This window comes from Jaculus jaculus, chromosome X (genome assembly GCF_020740685.1).
Source record: "Jaculus jaculus isolate mJacJac1 chromosome X, mJacJac1.mat.Y.cur, whole genome shotgun sequence".
Taxonomy (NCBI): domain Eukaryota; kingdom Metazoa; phylum Chordata; class Mammalia; order Rodentia; family Dipodidae; genus Jaculus; species Jaculus jaculus.
In genome coordinates, this window is record NC_059125.1 from 153496556 (window position 1) to 153515411 (window position 18856).

Genomic DNA, 18856 nt, shown 5'->3' on the forward strand with positions numbered 1-18856 from the left:
CCTGCCCCAACCGACCGGGCGTCTCCCAGGTGCTGCTAAAGTGGCCCCGCCCCCACGCCCCACGCCCCGCCCCCGTGGCACCCGCACCGCCAGGCCCCGCCTGGGCGGAGCGCTGGGTGCTGGGGAGGCTGCGCCTGAGCACTGGGTTGGCCAGGCTGGAGAGGGCCTAAAGCGGACGTGAGGGGAGCGGAGCAAGATGGCGGTGCAGGTGGTGCAGGCGGTTCATCTTGAGTCTGACGCTTTCCTAGTTTGTCTCAACCACGCTCTGAGCACAGAAAAGGAGGAGGTGATGGGTCTATGTATAGGGGAGGTGAGTAGGTTGGTCTGCCTGGCTGAAATCCTGCTAGGCAATCTCCAGTGGTCCCCGAGGTGGCTGGGAGGGCACAGTAACCCTTGACTTAAACCCTTGAGTTCTGCTGGATAGCGCAGTCGCCGGGGCATTTTCAAAGGTGGCTGTGTAACCCTTGCTTATTTTCCTGCAAGTCCTCAGCAGCCTGTATAAGCCCACGCGGGTGGGGGTTTGCCTCCGAGCCTATTACACCAGTGACCAAAACTGCAAGTCAGGCCAGAAACACATTGTACTATAAGGAGAACATCCAGGTATTAGGAAGCAAGCAGCCTGTGGCTACAGCCTCTCTCCTCGCCTCCAGTCCTCCTTACAGGAAGCAGAGGTATCAATTAAAACAATTAAATAAAAGCCTAGCAAAGAACCTAAGACAGAAGTGTTTAATGGACTCGAGTTTCTGCTGTGTCTAAATGTTGCAAAGGGTTGAAAGTAAATGAGAAGATACAGTTTAGCTATATATATAGTCAGAACTAATTCTCCACTCTTTCATGCTGGTGTGTAACTAATTTTCATAAAAAGATGCATCCCTTTGCTAGGCATAGTGGTGCACAACTTTAATTCCAGCACTTAGGAGGCTGAAGTAGGAGGATCTCCATGAATTTGAAGCCAGTCTGAGCTACAGAGTAAATTCCAGGTCTGCCTGGGCTACAATAAGACCCAGCTTCAAGAAAAACAAAACAAAAATTGTATACCCGTAATCATAGAAACATGTTAATGGTGTTTTCTGCTCTTTCCCACTCTAGTTGAATGATGACACAAGGTAAGACTATTTCTTTACTTATATCTTATAATCTCTTAAGTCATTCTTAACTCAGAATTATGAGATTAATAATATTGTGTGTAGATTGTATCTTAAGTTACCATTGAGGGCATGGCACACCAACAATACAATCTGAGTTACACCCAACTTTACATCTTAGCATGATTTTTATTTTACATAAATATACATTTTTGTTATACACACACACACGTGTGTGTCCCTATGTGGAAAAATCTGGCTGAAGGAACCAACATCATAAGTGAACCTGTGAAATAAAGTTTTGTTGGTGCACTATTCACCAAATGAGTTGGTGATTGATAGTTGTATAAATAGAATATTATTGTGAAATAAACAACATAGAAAAAGGATTTCCTGGACTGGAGAGATGGTTCAGAGGTTAAGGCATCTGACTGCAAAGCCTAATGAATGACCCAGGTTCGATTCTCCAGTACCCATGTAAAGCCAGATGCACAAAGTGGCACATGCATCTGGAGTTTTTTGCAGCAGTTAGAGGCCCTGGTGTGCCCATTCTCTCTCTCATCTTTGCTTGCAAATAAATAAAGTTTTAGGAAGAGGATTTCCAATATACTTAACACGTGGTATTATTAATTTCTTTTAAAAATATTTTTATTTATTTGTGTGTGAAAGAGAGTGAGTATGGGCATGCCAGGGCCTCTTGCCATTGTGAATGAACTCCAGATTTGGCTTATATGGGCAGCTTGGGAGTCACTGAGCCCTCTTCCCAGCCCCATGGTGTTAGCACTTTCCATTTTCTTGTTTTATGTATTTTACATTTTATCTCCCTTTTATTAGATAACATCTTGTGGCACATTCACAGACTTTTTCCTGTTGACCCATGTATATTATCAGTAGAAATCTACCTTCCCCCTTAGTGAACCCTACAACAATCCTAGAGCTTCTCAGTGCCTTGAAAGCTTAAGATGTTGAAACCTTTGGGTACCTATGATTTAAACTTTAAAGCTCATCTTCTTAATATCCAGAAGTCCAGTCTACATGCTCTAGCTTTAGTCACCTTTCCTACTCTTTTGTTTCTGCTAAGGTTGCATTATAAACTGTTGATCCTATTATTTTTTCTTTAACTCCTTTTTCTATTCCAAACCCTATCCTCCCCCCTTTTGTTCTAATCTGTCCCCAATAGGAGCAACTCCAAATTTACCTGCACTGGAGCTGAAATGCGCACAGTTGCTGAAAAGGTATGTAAACTAAAATTTTGCATGATAGAAATTTGCAGTTGAGAAGGGATTTCTGTAGTTTGATAACCTTAAAATATCAGTCCACTTTGTGATTGGGTACAGTGTTCTTTCTATTAAAATCAGATAAAAATAAACTTACTCATTAGGAATGGGACCTAATTTTTGTTCTTCATAGCATTTTTGTAATAAGCAATAAGTAATCCCTATCAGTATCACCCTGCTCCTCCTCTCTTCCTTGCTGTCACTGCCTGTTTTCTGACCTTTCTTCTGCTTTCTTCAAGACTTTGGCATTTGGCTCTTATTCTTGTTACCTCTTTAAGCACTATTCTCTGGTTTCTTCTCAGAGGTTTACTAGTGCTTTTTTTTTGTCATTTTCTAACCTAATCTAGTATAAGATCAGTGAGCTTTCCATCTAATATATCACAGCCCAATGCTGTAAAACAATTCCACTTATTGTCTTTCTACTTTACTTTCTTCAACCTAGCCATTTAAATCTCCTTTCTTACTATATTTGGGCTTTATACAGGAAGAGAACTAATTGAATCAAGATCTCTCGATCTCTTTCTCTCTCCCTCTCTCTCTCTTTCTCTTTCCCTCCCTCCCTGTGTGTGTGTATTTTTCTGCCCTACCCCATCTCTTTCACACGTGTGCACACTCTCTGTATCCCTTCTCTCTCCCTTTGATATTTGTTACCAAAGTATATTTATTAGATTGGCTTACAAGACTGGAGGCTAGGTAGTCCAAAAATGGCTTTCTGTATTCTGGAGAGGCAGGGAATTTGGTAGATGCTCATTCCAAGAAGGGCACAGTCTCAGCGTTAGAGAGACAAATGATGTAGCCACAACCCAAGCCTGGAAGCTCCCCAGAGGGCCACTACTGTACATCTTCAGAAAAAGGCTGAAGAAGGTAGAGTCAAATGACAGTGGGTGATGGAGGCAACCATAGACAATCTAGAGCAGGAATAATGGAGCTAGCCTGCCCTGGCTGGCTCTCTTTCCTCCCACTTTAATTCCATCATATTCCACAGCCTATTGCATGGAGTATCTGCATTCAAGGAGGGTCACTCCCCTGTCCAACAGGTCAGTTCTCTCTGAAAATGTACACACAAACTCACACATACACACTCCAGACGTAAGCTTTTCTATTCTTGCCCTAGGCATCCCTCAATCCAGTCTTGTTGACAATCCATAAACCATCACATATCAAAAAAGGCTTCTCTTCCTTTGTAAAGCTGCAGCTTACTTACAGACTTTGTGAACTCTGTCTTTTGGACCACAAACTGTTTGCTGTTACATTGCTCTTTTCTCTGAGCACATTAGTATATAGATGCTATATTTAAATTACTCTAATTTTCAGAAAGGAGTGAAAAACTACCTCTCATTTCTGTACCTTCCTTTAGTTACTACTCGTAAATGCTTCCTTTTATACCCAAAGTCCTTAATAGGCTAAAGTCACTTCTTTACCTTCCCTAGTCAAACCTACTGAGGTCTTAATGTTTATAATATTTTTTTTTAAAATTTTATTTATTTATTTGAGAGCGATAGACACAGAGAGAAAGACAGATAGAGGGAGAGAGAGAGAATGGGCGTGCCAGGGCTTCCAGCCTCTGCAAACGAACTCCAGACGCGTGCGCCCCCTTGTGCATCTGGCTAACGTGGGACCTGGGGAACTGAGCCTCGAACCGGGGTCCTTAGGCTTCACAGGCAAGCGCTTAACTGCTAAGCCATCTCTCCAGCCCTGTTTATAATATTTTTGAGAATTTATGTCCTCATCTTGAATTTCATGTAAGCTTGCATTGTCTTAGTTAGATGTTAAAATTCATGAGTTCAGTAACTTTTCTTATTGGCAAGGTATACATATGTACTTTTTTAATTTTATTTTTTTAAATTTTTTTGTTTATTTTTATTTATTTATTTGAGAGCGACAGACAGGGAGAGAGACAGAGAGAAAGGAGAGAATGGGCGCACCAGGGCCTCCAGCCACTGCAAACGAACTCCAGACACGTGCGCCCCCTTGTGCATCTGGCTAACGTGGGTCCTAGGGAATCGAGGCTCAAACCAGGGTCCTTAGGCTTCACAGGCAGGTGCTTAACCGCTAAGCCATCTCTCCAGCCCACATATGTACTTTTGATTTTAGCCTTGCTGTGTAATAATATTTAAAGTATGTCTCTTGTTAACAGCATATAGTTACCATCCTTTTGCTTTCTATTTAATTCACCTTTCTCTTCTATATTTTTCTCATTTCTTGCTTTCTTTTAAATTAATCAAATATATTTTATTCTACTTTGACCATCCACTTATTAGGTATAATAGTCGTTTACTCTCCTTTTAGTGATTATCCCACATACTACAATATGCATTTTTTTGGTATGTGGTAGGATCTCACTCTAGCCGAGTTTGACCTGGAACTCACTATGTAGTCTCAGACTGGTCTCAAATGTGCAGCCATCCTCCTACGTGGCCTTCCAAGTGTTGGAATTAAAGGTTGCACCACTACACACAGCTACAATATGCGTTCTTGATTTGTTAACAGTTTTATCATTTCCCCAGTAATACAAATGTGACTTGGCTTACAAATTTTTTATATCCTGTTGAGCTCATTGTAAGTTTGGCAACCAAGCACCCTATGTATGTATGTATGTATGTATGTTTTTTCCTCTTATGATTGTATAGTTATCTCAAACTAAAGTTTAGCATTTCATAAGTGTGCCATACTACATACACCAGTGCAAGAAAAGATTAAAATTCAAAGCAAACAGTATACTGCTTTGACATCAGTTCTTAGTTCAGTGATTATAAATTGAGTGCCTATAACAGAACCTTAAAGTATTTTTTAAAATTTTCATTTGCATTGTCCCACCTTTGGGCTTACTGTTGTTATTCAGTTCAATTATATGGATATTTTAAGCTTCATAACATTTTTATTAGTGTTTTATATAGTTTATATTCATTTACAAATAGCTTTATGACACTTGTCCCTTCATTTCTGGGACTTTTTTGTTTGTTTTATTTTGAAGTAGGATCTTGCTCTAGCCCAGGCTGACCTGGAATTCACTATGTAGTCTCAAGTGGGCTTAAACTCATTGATACTGCTACCTCTGCCTCCCAAGTACTGGAATTAAAGGTGTGGACCACCACACCCAGCTGAATTTCCTTTCTGTCTAAAAAACTTTCTCTAGTATTTCAGTGCTTCATAGCAGATTCTTTCCACTGGGTATTGAAAATATTTTTATTTTATCTTCAGTTTAAAGGACATATTCTTTGATTATAGAATTATTTGGTCCATAGACATCTTCTTTTAGCATCCTAAGATGTAATCTTTGAGATTTCATATTTTATGTTAAAAAGTCAATTGTTTTATCTCATTACTCTTTCAGAAGTTATGTATCTTTGCATCTCTGCCCCTAATTTTATTTATTGTGCTTGAGCTTATAACACACTGTACTAGTTGCTGAGGAGAAAAAACAAATAAAATATGGTCCTTGATCTTGAGAAGCATATATTCAAGTATGAGAGAAAAAGGTGAAAATAAACAGAATACTGCATGAAAGAAGTCAAGCATGGGAGAAAAATGTGAAAATAAATAGCACACAGTATGACAGAAATCAAGTACAGGAAAAATGATTAGATATTTATAGTATGATCAGCAGTAATATAAAATATAAAATATAAAAGAGCTTATCAGTGGAAAAAAAACTTATGCAGAAAGGATGGTGTGAAAAGGGACAGAACCATTGAATAGGTTCACATCGTGTATAGGAACAGTAAGTAAGTACCTGAATAATTAAAAAAATCTTCTGAGATTCTGTATAGAGCTACACATGCTATCTTTTCATCAAGTTATAAAGCCAGATATAGTGGCTCACACCTGTAGTCCCAACACTCAGGAGGCTGAGGCCACAATTAGAAACTGAATTGCTGCTCTGGTTAGGAAACTTTTTCTTTTTTCTTTTTTTTCCTTGAAAAAAGTTCAGGTAGCAAACAGAAGTTAAACAGAAAATAGTTTAAAAATTTTTTTGAAGTAGGTGAGTCACAAATGTGGGCTATATAATAATTTTTTAAATTTCTGGTAACTATAGTAAAAAGGTAAAAAGAAGTAGATGTAGTAATTTTAAGGTTATACTGTATTTAGCCCAATATCTGTGGTATTATTTCAATATGTAGTTAATATTAAGAAACATTGAGCTGGGTGTGGTGGCACATGCTTTTGATCCCAGTACTTGGGAGGCAGAGGTAGAAGAATCACTGTGAGTTGAAAGCAAACCTGGGACTACAGAATGAATGCCAGATCAGCCTGGGCTAGAGTAAGATCCTACCAAACAAAGAAAAAAAAAAAAAGAAATGTTGAGCTATTTTACATTTTCTTTTTGTCTCTTTTTAGTATTAAGCCTTTGAATTCAGTGTATATCATAATTGGGACACATTTTAAATCACACTTGCCACATTTCAAGGACTTAGTTATATGTGCCTAATGGCTTTTGTGTTGCATAGTGTGCAGATTAATCTACTTCAAATCATTCCTTTCAGATTTCTTCCTTGTCCTTTCAACTCTGGCATTTCAAAGCAATCCTTTCCCTTGAAACTGTTGGGCCATTTTACTACTCCTTTTGCCAACCTTTCTTTCTTCCTTTTACTCGATCTATTCATAATGTGGTCACCTCTCTTGATTCAGGCACAGAACCTTTGATCCCTCTCTCCATACCTTTTTTTGTCCATTCATAAAGTTTTGTTGATTTTTCCACTGATTCTGTTTAAACCTAAGTTATAATCCTCCCTGCCTGCTATACATTTGGATGACACCCTATCTTGTACATAGTTGTTAATCAGTTATTAGTTGGTCATTCAAAAATTACTTTACTTCTTGCTGGCTGTGGTGGCGACACTTTTAATCCCAGTACTCAGGAAGCAGAGGTAGGAGGATCACTGTGATTTAGAGGTCAGCCTGGGACTACAGAGTGAGTTCCAGGTCATCCTGGGCTACAGTGAGACCCTACCTTGGGAAAAAAGTACTTTGTTGATCTAAATAATCTGGGTGAGATGTGTTGCATTTCAATTTTTTGTATTTCAATAAGGGCTGAGGTATGGTGGTATACGCCTTTAGTCCTAGTACTCAGGAGGCCAAGGTAGGAGGATTGCCATGAGTTTGAGGCCTTTCTGAGAGTACATAGTAAATTCTAGGTATGCCTGGGCTAGAGTGAGACCCTACCTCCAACAACAAACAAAAATACATTTCAAGCCAGATGTGGTGGCACATGCCTTTAATCCCAGCACTCAGGAGACAGAAGTAAGAGGAACACCATGAGTTCAAGACCACCCTGAGACTACATAGTGAATTCCAGGTCCGCCTGAGCTAGAGTGAGACTCTACCTCGTAAAACAAAAAAAAACAAAAATGTTTTTTCATTAGCTGCACATGGCAATTTACATGTGTAATCCTAGCATTGGGAGATTAAGGCAGAATGATCAAGAATTCAAGGCTAGCCTCAGCTAAATAGCAAGTTTGAGACCAGCCTGGGCTCCATACAACTTACCTCAGACTAGCAAAAACAAACAAACAAACAAATAAGCATAAAATACTTCATTATTGATAAGAAAAGTATCAGTTTTCTAAAATGAAATCTTATTGTGGAAATAAAATGCAATTCTGTAATTGATAAGTATTTGTTTAGAGAAGTGTTATTGTCCAAAGATAGAAGTAAACATTTCTGTGGCTTTTTCTTCAGGTTGATACCATCAGAATTGTTCACATTCATTCTGTCATCATCTTGCGGCGTTCTGATAAGAGGAAAGACCGAGTAGAAATTTCTCCAGAGCAGCTGTCTGCAGCTTCAACAGAGGCAGAAATATCCTTACTGATGAATAAGATGCTTTACACACTGTGGGGGTTTGGGGAAACATTGATATGATTTCTATAGTCATCTTTAAGTGGTTTCACAAATTTTCTTTCCCAGTTTTCAGATTTACATCTTACTTAGATCTAATTATTTGGTTAATCAGGATTTCTATTTCACCTTTCTATTTCTTACATTTCTGCTTATGAATAGCAAAAGGGCCCAGGATCAAATACCATAACAATAAGTCCCATAGTTCTTACTCATTCTCTCTCCATACCTTTCTGCCACTCCTTCTAGTTTTTCTAATTTTTATATTAATCACTCTCTAGATTAACCATTGTCCTTTGAAGACATATACTTAAAAATCTTAATGCCAAGAACTGAATGTGTTCCTATTAAATATAAAAAAAAATCAAATGGAACATTCTTTTCTTATGATCCTCCTACTTCAACCTACTTAGTACTGAAATTTTAGGTACACCCAGCTACTTTTTGTATATTTTAAAGTTTATACTAAGCATATATACTGCGTGTGTGTGTGTGTGTGTGTGTGTGTGTGTGTGTGTGTGTGTATTGGTTTTTGAGGGAGGGTCACTCTAGTCTAGGCTAATCTGCAATGCACTATATAGTCTTAGGGTGGCCTCGAATTCATGACAGTCCTCCTACCTTTGCCTCCCAAGTGCTGGGATTAAAGGTGTGTGCCACCATGCCTGGCACTACCTATATTTAAAAATTACTTTTTAAACATGTTTAGGTTTAGTTTGTTATGTTAACATTGAATTTAATATCCTTGGATACTAACTATCCATTAGAAACTAGTCATTATTACAAAGAAACCAGTCATTATTACAAAAACGTCTATTCTTTTTAATCAGAGCATAGTCCCCAAGTCATATCCATTATTTTCATTTCCCCATGCCTAAGATTTTAGAACTCAAAAAGTTTCAGCATGTTTAGAATACTGCTTGTTTATGTCTCATTTTTCTCTGACAAATTTTATATTTTATAATATTTCCTTTGAAATATGAGAAAGACATGAAGTATTCAGTGTTATATACAGTCTTTAAAAAGATCTTATCTTAATCCAGATGTGGTGGTACACGCCTTTAATCCCAGTACTCGGGAGGCTGAGGTAGGAGGATTGCCATGAGTTTGAGGCTACCTTGAGACTACATAGTGAATTCCAGGTCAGCCTGAGCTAGAGACCCTACCTTGAAAAACCAAAACAAAACCAAACAGATCTTATCTTAAATATGGATTAATTATGGATCTAAAATACATGCCTAGTCACATAATTCTTCAAGCAATATTAAAGCATATTTGTGCTTTCTGTATTAATATAACTTTAGAACAAAGTTTAGCTTTCAATAAAACTTTACAAAGATTTCTCAAATATTTAATTAATGAAACAATCATTATGAAAATGTCAATTGCTACTATATCTTTTTTTTTTTTTTTTTTGGTTTTTCAAGGTAGGGTCTCATTCTAGCCCAGACTGACCTGGAATTCTCTATGTAGTCTCCGGGTAGCCTCAAACTCATGGAAATCCTCCTACTTCTGCCTTCCCACAGCTGAGATTAAAGGCATGTGCCACCATGCCTGGCAACTATGGCTTTTTGATCTTTCATTTTATGTATTTGGTGTCAACCATGCAGTTTCCTGTTCCTGTAAGACATTGATAGATTTGTACTTACTTCAACAGAGTATAGATTTATTTAATTTTAGGTGATATTTGTCATGTAGCAATCTTGTCACTAGAAAGTGCAAGCTCTGATAATCAAAATCCTGTATTTGTATGGAGGAGTTAAATTTTCTCCTAACATAGCTTACATGATTTCCTCTTTCCTACTTTTCAAATATTTCATAGTCTGTCCTTCCTTCCTTCCTTCCTTTCTTTCTTTTTCTTTTTCTTTTTTTTTTTTTTTGAGGTAGGATCTCACTCTAGCCCAGGCTGACTTGGAATTCACTATGGAGTCTCAGGGTGGCCTTGAACTCATGGCGATCTACCTCTGCCTCCCGAGTGCTGGGATTAAAGGCATGTGCCACCACGCCCGGCTTTCATAGTTATTTCTTAAATAAATGAATTCAAGAAATTCTTCATTAGATAAACTATCACAAGGCTTTATCCTCATGTACAGATGGAGCCTAGATGACATGACATCCCTGTTCCCAAATGCTATGTCTTGCATGATTCTCCTTTGTTTTCAAAATTTTTATTGTTGTTACACTGTTCAGCAAACAGAGTCACACAAAATGTGGTGGCACATGCCTGTAATTGCAGTTCTTAGGAAGTGGAGGTAGTGGGATCACGTGTTTGAGGCCAGCCTGGACTACATACATCTGTTTCAAAAAAATTACATGCTATTTCTTACAGTTTTAATTTGTATTTTTCTTATACGTAATCTTAGCTTTTCATTTTTAAGAGGTATTTGAATTTTTTGAATTACCTGGTACTTCGTTGTCTATTTTTCTATTAGTTTGATAATAGTTTCCTTAATAATTTATACATATTTTATATATGAGGAAAATTAGGTGAGCTAGAGAGATTGCTCAGTAGTTAAAGGCACTTGCTTACAAAACCTGTTGGCTCAGGTTTGATTACCCATCTGCATGAAGCTAGATGAAAAAGTGGTGCTTGTGTCTGAAGTTTATTTGTAGTAGCAGGAAGCCCTCGCTTGCTGTCTCGTACACTCTCCCTCCTTTCCTCTCTCGCTCATAAATGAATGATTTTTTAAGCTTTTATTTATTTAAGAGAGAGAGACAGAGAGGAAGAGGCAGAAAGAAGAGAGAATGGGTGCTCCAGGGCCTCCAGCCACTGTAAATGAACTTTAGACACATGTGCCCCTTTGTGCATCTGGCTTATGTGGGTCCTAGGGAATTGAACCAAGGTCCTTAGGCCTCACAGGCAAACACCTTAATTGCTAAGCCATTTCTCCAGACCCTAATTAGATGTATATATTTTGTTTATTTGTTTATTTGTTTGTTTTAAATATTTTTTGTTCATTTATTTATTTATTTGAGAGCGACAGACAGAGAGAGAAAGACAGATAGAGGGAGAGAGAGAGAATGGGCGCGCCAGGGCTTCCAGCCACTGCAGATGAACTCCAGATGTGTGCGCCCCCTTGTGTATCTGGCTAATGTGGGACCTGGGGAACCGAGCCTCGAACCGGGGTCCTTAGGCTTCATAGGCAAGCACTTAACCGCTCAGCCATCTCTCCAGCCCTGTTTGTTTGTTTTTTGAGGTAGGGTCTCACTCTGATCCAGGCTGACCTGGAATTAACTATGTAGTCTCAGGGTGGCCTTGAACTCAGTGATCCTCCTACCTCTGCTTCTCAAGTTCTGGGATTAAAGGTGTGCGCCACCATGCCCAGCTTCCAAATAAAAGTGATGGCACATGCCTTGAATCCCATCACTTGGGAGGCAGAGGTAGGAGGATCAATGAGAGTTTGAGGACAGTCCGGGTCTATAGAGTGAGTTCCAGGTCAGCCTAGGTTAGAATGAGACCCTTCCTTGAAAAAGTAGAAAGGAAGGAAGGAAGGAATAGATGGAGGGAAAGAAAAGGAAAGGAAAAGAGAGGAGAAAAGAAAATTAGCATTTTGTAATAAAGATAGTAATTTCCTCCCTCAGTTTATTCATAGTATATGTGTGAGTTTTCCCTGATATAGTTGTTGTTACCTTTAAATGTTATATTTGTCTATCTCAATCTCTAACTCTACCATTTGCATCTTTTTCTAAGCTCTTTTTTAAAAATAATTAAAATCTGAGCTGGAGAGATGGCTTAGTTATTAAGACACTTGCCTGCAAAGCCAAAGGACACAGGTTCTATTCCCCAATACTCACATAAAGTCAGATGCACAAGGTGACACATGTATCTAAAGTTCATTTGCAGTGGCTGGAGGCCCTTGCATAAACATTCTCTATCTGCCTCTCTCTCTCTCAAATAAATAAAATATAAATAATAATAATAATTAAAATCTGTCTCCTTAGCACAATAGGCAGCACATTAGTTTCATAAAAATAATTAAAGATTTTCTGGGTGTGGTGGTGCACGCCTTTAATCCCAGCACTCAGGAAGAGGTAGGACGATCACTGTGAGTTTGAGGCCACCCTGAGAATACGTAGTGAATTCCAGGTCAGCCTGAGCTAGTGTGAGACGCTACCTTGAAAACCCAAAAAATAAGATAAAATGAAATGAAATAAAAATTCATGGGTTTGGCAAAATAAGTTTAAGAAAATCTCTGTAGCCTTAACCCGGTTTTACTTATAGGTTCTATTCTTTTCTCTTTTTCTTCTTCCCTCTCTCCCTCCCTTCCTTTCTTTCTGTGGGAATATGTTTGATGTGTGTTAATGTATGTATAGGCACTTGCATGCCATAGCATGCATGTGGGGTCTGAGGACAACTTTAGAGTATTCTTCTCTTTCTTCTTTCTTTTGAGGTAGGATCTCATTGTTTTGCTGCTGAATGCAACAGTCTAGGTGACCTGTGAGTTTTTATTCTCCTGGCTCTGCCTCCTCTTCTCATAGGCATGTTTGAATTACATGGTGGTGTACCACTTTGTGTTCAGCTTTTAATGAGGGCTGGGGTATCAAACTTGGGTCAGGAGGCTTGCAAACAATCTCCTTTCACTGCTAGGCCATCTCTCCAGTCCCTTATAGATCATATCTTAAAAAATTATAATGCAATGAAGAAACCAGGAAATTCACTTTGACAGAATATTTGTAATTCTACACTTTTTTATAAGTGTTTTTTTATTATTTACTTATTTGTAAGCAGAGAGAGACTGTTGTATTCAGGTTCACATTGCTGGCAGAAATCACCTGACCAAGAGCAGCTTGTGGGATAAAAGGTTTATTTTGGCTTACAGAGTCGAGCGAAAGCTCCATGATGGCAGGGGAAAATGGCAGCATGAGCAGAGGGTGGACATCACCTCCTGACCAACATCAGGTGGACAACATCAGCAAGAATGTGCCAAACACTAGTGAGGGAGAGCTGGCTATAACAGCCATAAACCACCCTCAACAATACACTGCCTCCAGAAGGTGTTAATTCCAAAATCTCCATCAGCTGGGGAACTAACATTCAGAGCACCTAAGTTTATGGGGGACACCTGAATCAAACCACCACATTCCAGCCCTGGCTCCATAAACTGATAACCATACATGATGTAAAATATAATGCATTCATCCAACTTTAAAAGTCCTCATAGGTGGGCTGGAGAGATGGCTTAGCGGTTAAGCGCTTGCCTGTGAAGCCTAAGGACCCCGGTTCGAGGCTCGGTTCCCCAGGTCCCACGTTAGCCAGATGCACAAGGGGGCGCACGCGTCTGGAGTTCGTTTGCAGAGGCTGGAAGCCCTGATGCGCCCATTCTCTCTCTCTCCCTCTCTCTGTCTTTCTCTCTGTGTCTGTCGCTCTCAAATAAATATATAAAAAAAAAAAAAAAAAAAAAAAAAAAAAAAAAAAAGTCCTCATAGGTTTTATCAATCCTATTGTTCAAACATTCCCATAGTCCGAGATCTTTCAACTGAGCCATAATACCAAAAAAATCCAAAAAACCCATAATGGCTCAGAATAAACATTCATATTGCAAAAGATGGCATTGGATATAGCAAAGAAATGTTCAACAAATACAAGATTTAAACTAGGCAAACATCAAACTCTGTAGCTCCAAGTCCAACAACTCTAGTCAATGACAAGTCTCTAAGTCCTGTAACTAACCAGCAATAAGTCTTTGGAGTTCCAATTCTGCCCTTCCAGCTAGGCTACTCACAGTCCTGGAAAACTTCATCTGAGGCTGGCAGCTCTCCTTAGGAGTTTTCTTGTGGTCCCAGCATCTCCACTGGGTTTCCACTACAATCTGTGGTCCATCCTCGCAGCTCCATCAGGTCTCCATGCAGGCATCCAGCAAACCTGCTTCACACTACCCATGGCCGTTTCCAAAACACAAGACCATGTTGCAAATTCAATGACCCCCTTTCCTGCATTTCTTATACTCCATAATACCAGGTAGAGTTCCATTTGTTAATCGAGGTGGGCAGGGGGATAAAGCAGACTTTGAAGAACAGGATACTCCTTCAGCATTCAGACCCCTTCAAAAGACTGTATTCCTTCTGTGGTCCCTTTGCAGGTCAGCTGGCCCAATCACAGTGGTTGTAATCTGTCATACAATTGCAGCTGAATAGACAGCAGTTTTTGCCTAAAGATTCCACTTTTTCTGTGCCATATCCCTCTGCTCACATTAGTCTGTTTCTACACAAATCAACACTCACAAGTTCTCAGGACACAGGCATAACAGCAAGCCTCTCACACAAACTGCTTCTAGCCCAGTCCAGGCAAAGCCCTTTTTCTCATACACATGCCAAACCTCACAGTCCATAGTTCTTACTGCATTCAGGTCTTTCAACTCTGACCAGAATCAAGCTGAACTTATAGCACTGTAAGGCATCTCTTAGGTCAAGGTTTCAAATCCTTCCACATTCCTCTTGAAAATCATCTCCAAAAGGCCAAAACCACATAGTCTAGCCACAATCCCACTCCTGTGGTACCAAATTTACTGTTATAGTCAGGTTTCCATTGCTGGAAGAAATCACCCAACCAAGAGCACCTTGTGGGGGGGACGTTTATTTTGGCTTACAGACTTGAGGGGAGGCTCCATGATGGCAGGGGAAAACAATGGTATGAGCAGAGGGTGGACATCTCCCAACCAACATCAGGTGGACAATATCAGCAGGAGAGTGTGCCAAACACTAGCAAGGGGGAGCTGGCTATAACAATTCATAAGCCTGCTCCCAACAATACCCTACCTCCAGGAGGTGTTAATTCTCAAATCTCCATCAGCTGGGAAGCTAGTATTCAGAACACCTAAATTTATGCGGGACACCTGAATCAAGTCACCATGGAGACAGAGACTGAGAATGGGCATTCCAGGACCATCACCCACTGCAAACGAACTCTAGATGCATGTGCCACTTTGTGCATCTGGCTTTATTTGGGTACCGGGGAATCAAACATGGGTCATTAGACCTTGCAGGCAAGTGACCTAACTGCTAAACCATCTCTCCAGCCCCTGCAAGTGTTTTGGTAAATTGACAACTTTTGTACTTACAGATAATAAACCATAATTCACTCTTCTCCCCTTTGAAACTCCACTCCATCATATCTCCTCCCTCTCTCCATCAGTCTCTCTTTTATTTTTATGTTGTCATCTTTTCCTCCTATTATGAGGGTCTTGTGAAGGTAATGCTAGGCACTACAAGGTCATGGATATCGAGGCCAATTTCTGTTTGGACAATTGCATTTTAAGCAGTCCGACCCTTCCTTTTGCTCTTACATTCTTTCTGCCACCTCTTCTGCAATGAATCCTGAGCCTTGGAGGATGTAATAGAGATGTTTCAGTGCTGGACACTCCTCCATAATTTCTTCTAAGCACTGTGGTGCCTTTTGGGTCATCCCAGTGGTCACCATCATCTGAAAAGAAAAACATCTTTAAGCAAAAGTAACATTAATATAAGAGTATGAATGTTAAATAAAGTACTTACAGAACAGTTTGGTGAGCATAATATATGCATTTAGCCAGACAAGAGCAGGAATTACACTCCTAAGGCTCATGACCTCTCCCACCATGGGCTTTTGATTAGGTTTTCAGTACCAGGCATGTATTCCCTCCCAAATACTGGGCCTCCAGTACAATTAGAGAGCAGTTGTTTTCCCCCTTAACATATATGCTACTCTTGCAGCCGTTCAGTCCTTTGGCCTGGCTGGCCAAACTTGAGGCCTGCAGTGTCCACTATTCACCACTGAGGACTTTTGGGTTGGATGTCATGCCCTGTCTGTTCCTTGCCCCTTGGGTGTTTCTGTATTCCTATGTAAACCCATGGGCTGTGTTCTAGAATGCTATTGAGTGCCCTGGAGAGTATCTTATCCTTTTGCAGGTGAGCTGTATAGGAATAGAGCAGCTTAGTATAGGGGAGGGATTTCCTTGCTACTGAGGCCTGGCCCTTCTGAATACCCTGCCTGTTGCCTCTCAAGCCCTGAGCCTCCTATCCTGGTGGGTGGAGGACAGACAGCCGTTGGTTTTGATCCTGCTTCATGGGAAGAGTTAATCAGTACCCTCAAGAGGAATAAGTCCTTTCCTTTGTCTCAGTTCCTTCCCTGACATGCTTGTGCTCCCTGTGCTATGTGGAGTATGCAAGTGGGGCCCAATGGACACATTTAGAGTTCTCTCCCTCTGAAGCTCTCTTCTCTGGTGCACTGTACTGAAAGTGGCAGCCATACTGACTGCTCAAAGCAGTCTCATGTACAAAACAATGGGCTCTGCCATTAAATCAATCAAATTTTTGCCTAGCATGCCTAAAGCCTGGATTTTATCCCAGCATCTCTCTCTCTCTCTCTCTCTCTCTCTCTCTCTCTCTCTCTCTCTCTCTCTCTCTCTCTCTCTCGATTCCTTTTCCAAAGATGGGGGTAGATTGGAGCTAGACTGAGAAAATTCTCAAGTTGAAAGTGACTAAAGATTTAGATAAGCTTATTTGTAGGCTAACAGTAATAAGATTTTGCTTGTCCAATTGAAGTAAGAAGATATAAGTATATTTCAGTTCTGGACAGTAACCTTATTTCATTTCAGTACTCTATTTTTTTTTAATTTAATGTTTTTGAAGATTATACTTTTTTATCCCCTCTCCTCTGCCCGCATTCTACTGAGGACCCTCATCAGTGGGGTTATTGGTTGCTGTAGTCAACTCCATGTTGCTGGACAAACATCCAACCAGACACAGTTTATGGGAGGAAGGAATTTATTTCAAGCTTACAGATCCAGGGGAAGTTCCATCAGTGTTAAAAGAAGCTGGCTCCCTTTCACAAGCAAGCACAGAGAAACCATCAACCAGCCAGCACCATAAGCAAGCATGAAACCACCAGAACTCAAACTGCTCTCTCCTTAACTTTGGCTAGAATTCAGATCTACCCCCAAATACACCTTAGAGCTAGACTCCAGGATTCACCTCCAGGAACACATCCCCTCTAGCAGGGATCTGCCTGCTAGGTGCCAAACTTGCAAGCTCAATTTTAATTATACACCTGAGTCTTTGGGGCCATATGTTTACACTATTACATTCAAACTACCACATTACTTCATTACTTTTTAAATTAAATTTTATTTTTAAAGGGTTATACTCATATTCCTTCTTACCTGCCCACATTCCACTGAGGAACCTCCTCAGTGGGATTATTGGTATTCACTCTTTGGTCATAAATCATGAAGGCCTTGATCAGTCTCTGTGGTTGGGGGGCAGGGCGTGGCTCTGTATATTCCTATCCATCCTGTGGCTCTTATCTTTCTGTCCCATCTTTCACAATGTTCCCTGAGCCTTAGTGGACATGTCAAAAATGTGATTTATTGTTGAGTTCTCTGTAGCCTCTAGATTTCTGCTTAATGAGTTTTGAGTGACCACAGTGTCTGTCACCATCTCCCTGAAACTGTGTCAGTACTCTTTTTGAACCTTTATTATAGTGTCAAAATAACCCCCCCACACACATATATAAAATACCTTGACAAACATACAGGTTAGCTGAACTAACAGGTCGCCCTATGAGAGTTGTGGGCTGGTATCATTCCCACCCTCATATAACTGTTTGGCCTTCACATGTTGGTAAGTGTTTTGAAGTTGAAATGTTTACTGTCTTCAAATGAGTATTGTTCCTCCTTTATTACTGAGGTCATGTTTATTTTAAAAAACAAAATGGCCATCTTTAAGCAGGTGTCATTATTTTGAATATCATTTTGCTAGTTTTTTTTTTTTTTTTTTGAGGTAGGGTCCCATTGTAGGCCAGGCTGACCTGGAATTCACTATGGAGTCTCAGGGTGGCCTCGAACTCACAGCAATTCTCCTACCTCTGCCTCCCGAGTGCTGAGGTTAAAGGCATGTGCCACCACGCCCAGCCCTCATTTTGCCATTTTTAAATAATTTCTAGTAGAGAAAATTTCAATTCTCAATTTTAACTATATCCAGGAAATAAAAACTAACCAAAGCAACCGAAAATTACTGACTGATAAATACTACTAACTGTTTAGTATATTCCCATTCTGAAGACTCAAAGATGTAATGGGTGAAATTTTCCAAACTGAATTTTACACTCTGCTTATACATTATCCATTGTATCTATTAGGCCGCTTGCCTATATTCTCACCCCTTCTCTAATCAGTGTAATGTAACTAAATTGTTTTTTTTTTTTTTCTCTTTTTGCCCTTTATTAAGGATCATGCTTGATTTTCTTTCTTTCTTTTTTCTTTTTCTTTTTTTTTTTTTTTTTGTCTCTAACTGCTTCTCTAGAAAATTGAACTACTAAGGTAGGGATAGTGAATTCACATTCATGAGCCCTGACAGTTAACAAATGCTTTCTCTTCTAATCCTTATAGTAACCTGAGGGTTAAAGATCTTCCCCATTATATGGAGAAATAAGCAGGCTCAGGTGGGTTCAGTAGTGGCAAATTGAGGTTTGAACCTGTATTTTTATATATGTTGCTAAGCACATCTTTAGTTCAAGTTTTTTTTTTCTTAAGTCTTTCTGGATATAGTACATTAATGTACATTCTAGCTCAAGCTTTTTATCTCTTTGTGAACAGGTAGCAAACAGTTCACAGACCTGCTATTCTAAATCTCTGAGTAGCAAGAACTGTTTTCAGACAACCAAATCTTGGGTGTTAAAAAGGC

The 18856-nt window shown here is 39.7% G+C and overlaps 1 protein-coding gene across 2 annotated transcripts in view; it reads left to right on the plus strand.

The window, feature by feature from the left end:
• Positions 1–115: 115 nt before the first annotated feature.
• The window catches only part of Brcc3 (BRCA1/BRCA2-containing complex subunit 3), a 54092-nt gene continuing 35351 nt past the window's right edge, over positions 116–18856 (plus strand). For both annotated transcript variants that reach the window (XM_045141074.1, XM_045141075.1), the window contains exons 1-5: positions 116–310; positions 1090–1106; positions 2266–2320; positions 8042–8161; positions 17707–17794. In XM_045141074.1, the coding sequence (XP_044997009.1) occupies positions 197–310; positions 1090–1106; positions 2266–2320; positions 8042–8161; positions 17707–17794 (394 nt within the window). In that variant the 5' untranslated portion in view covers positions 116–196. The remainder of the gene's footprint in view (positions 311–1089; positions 1107–2265; positions 2321–8041; positions 8162–17706; positions 17795–18856) is intronic.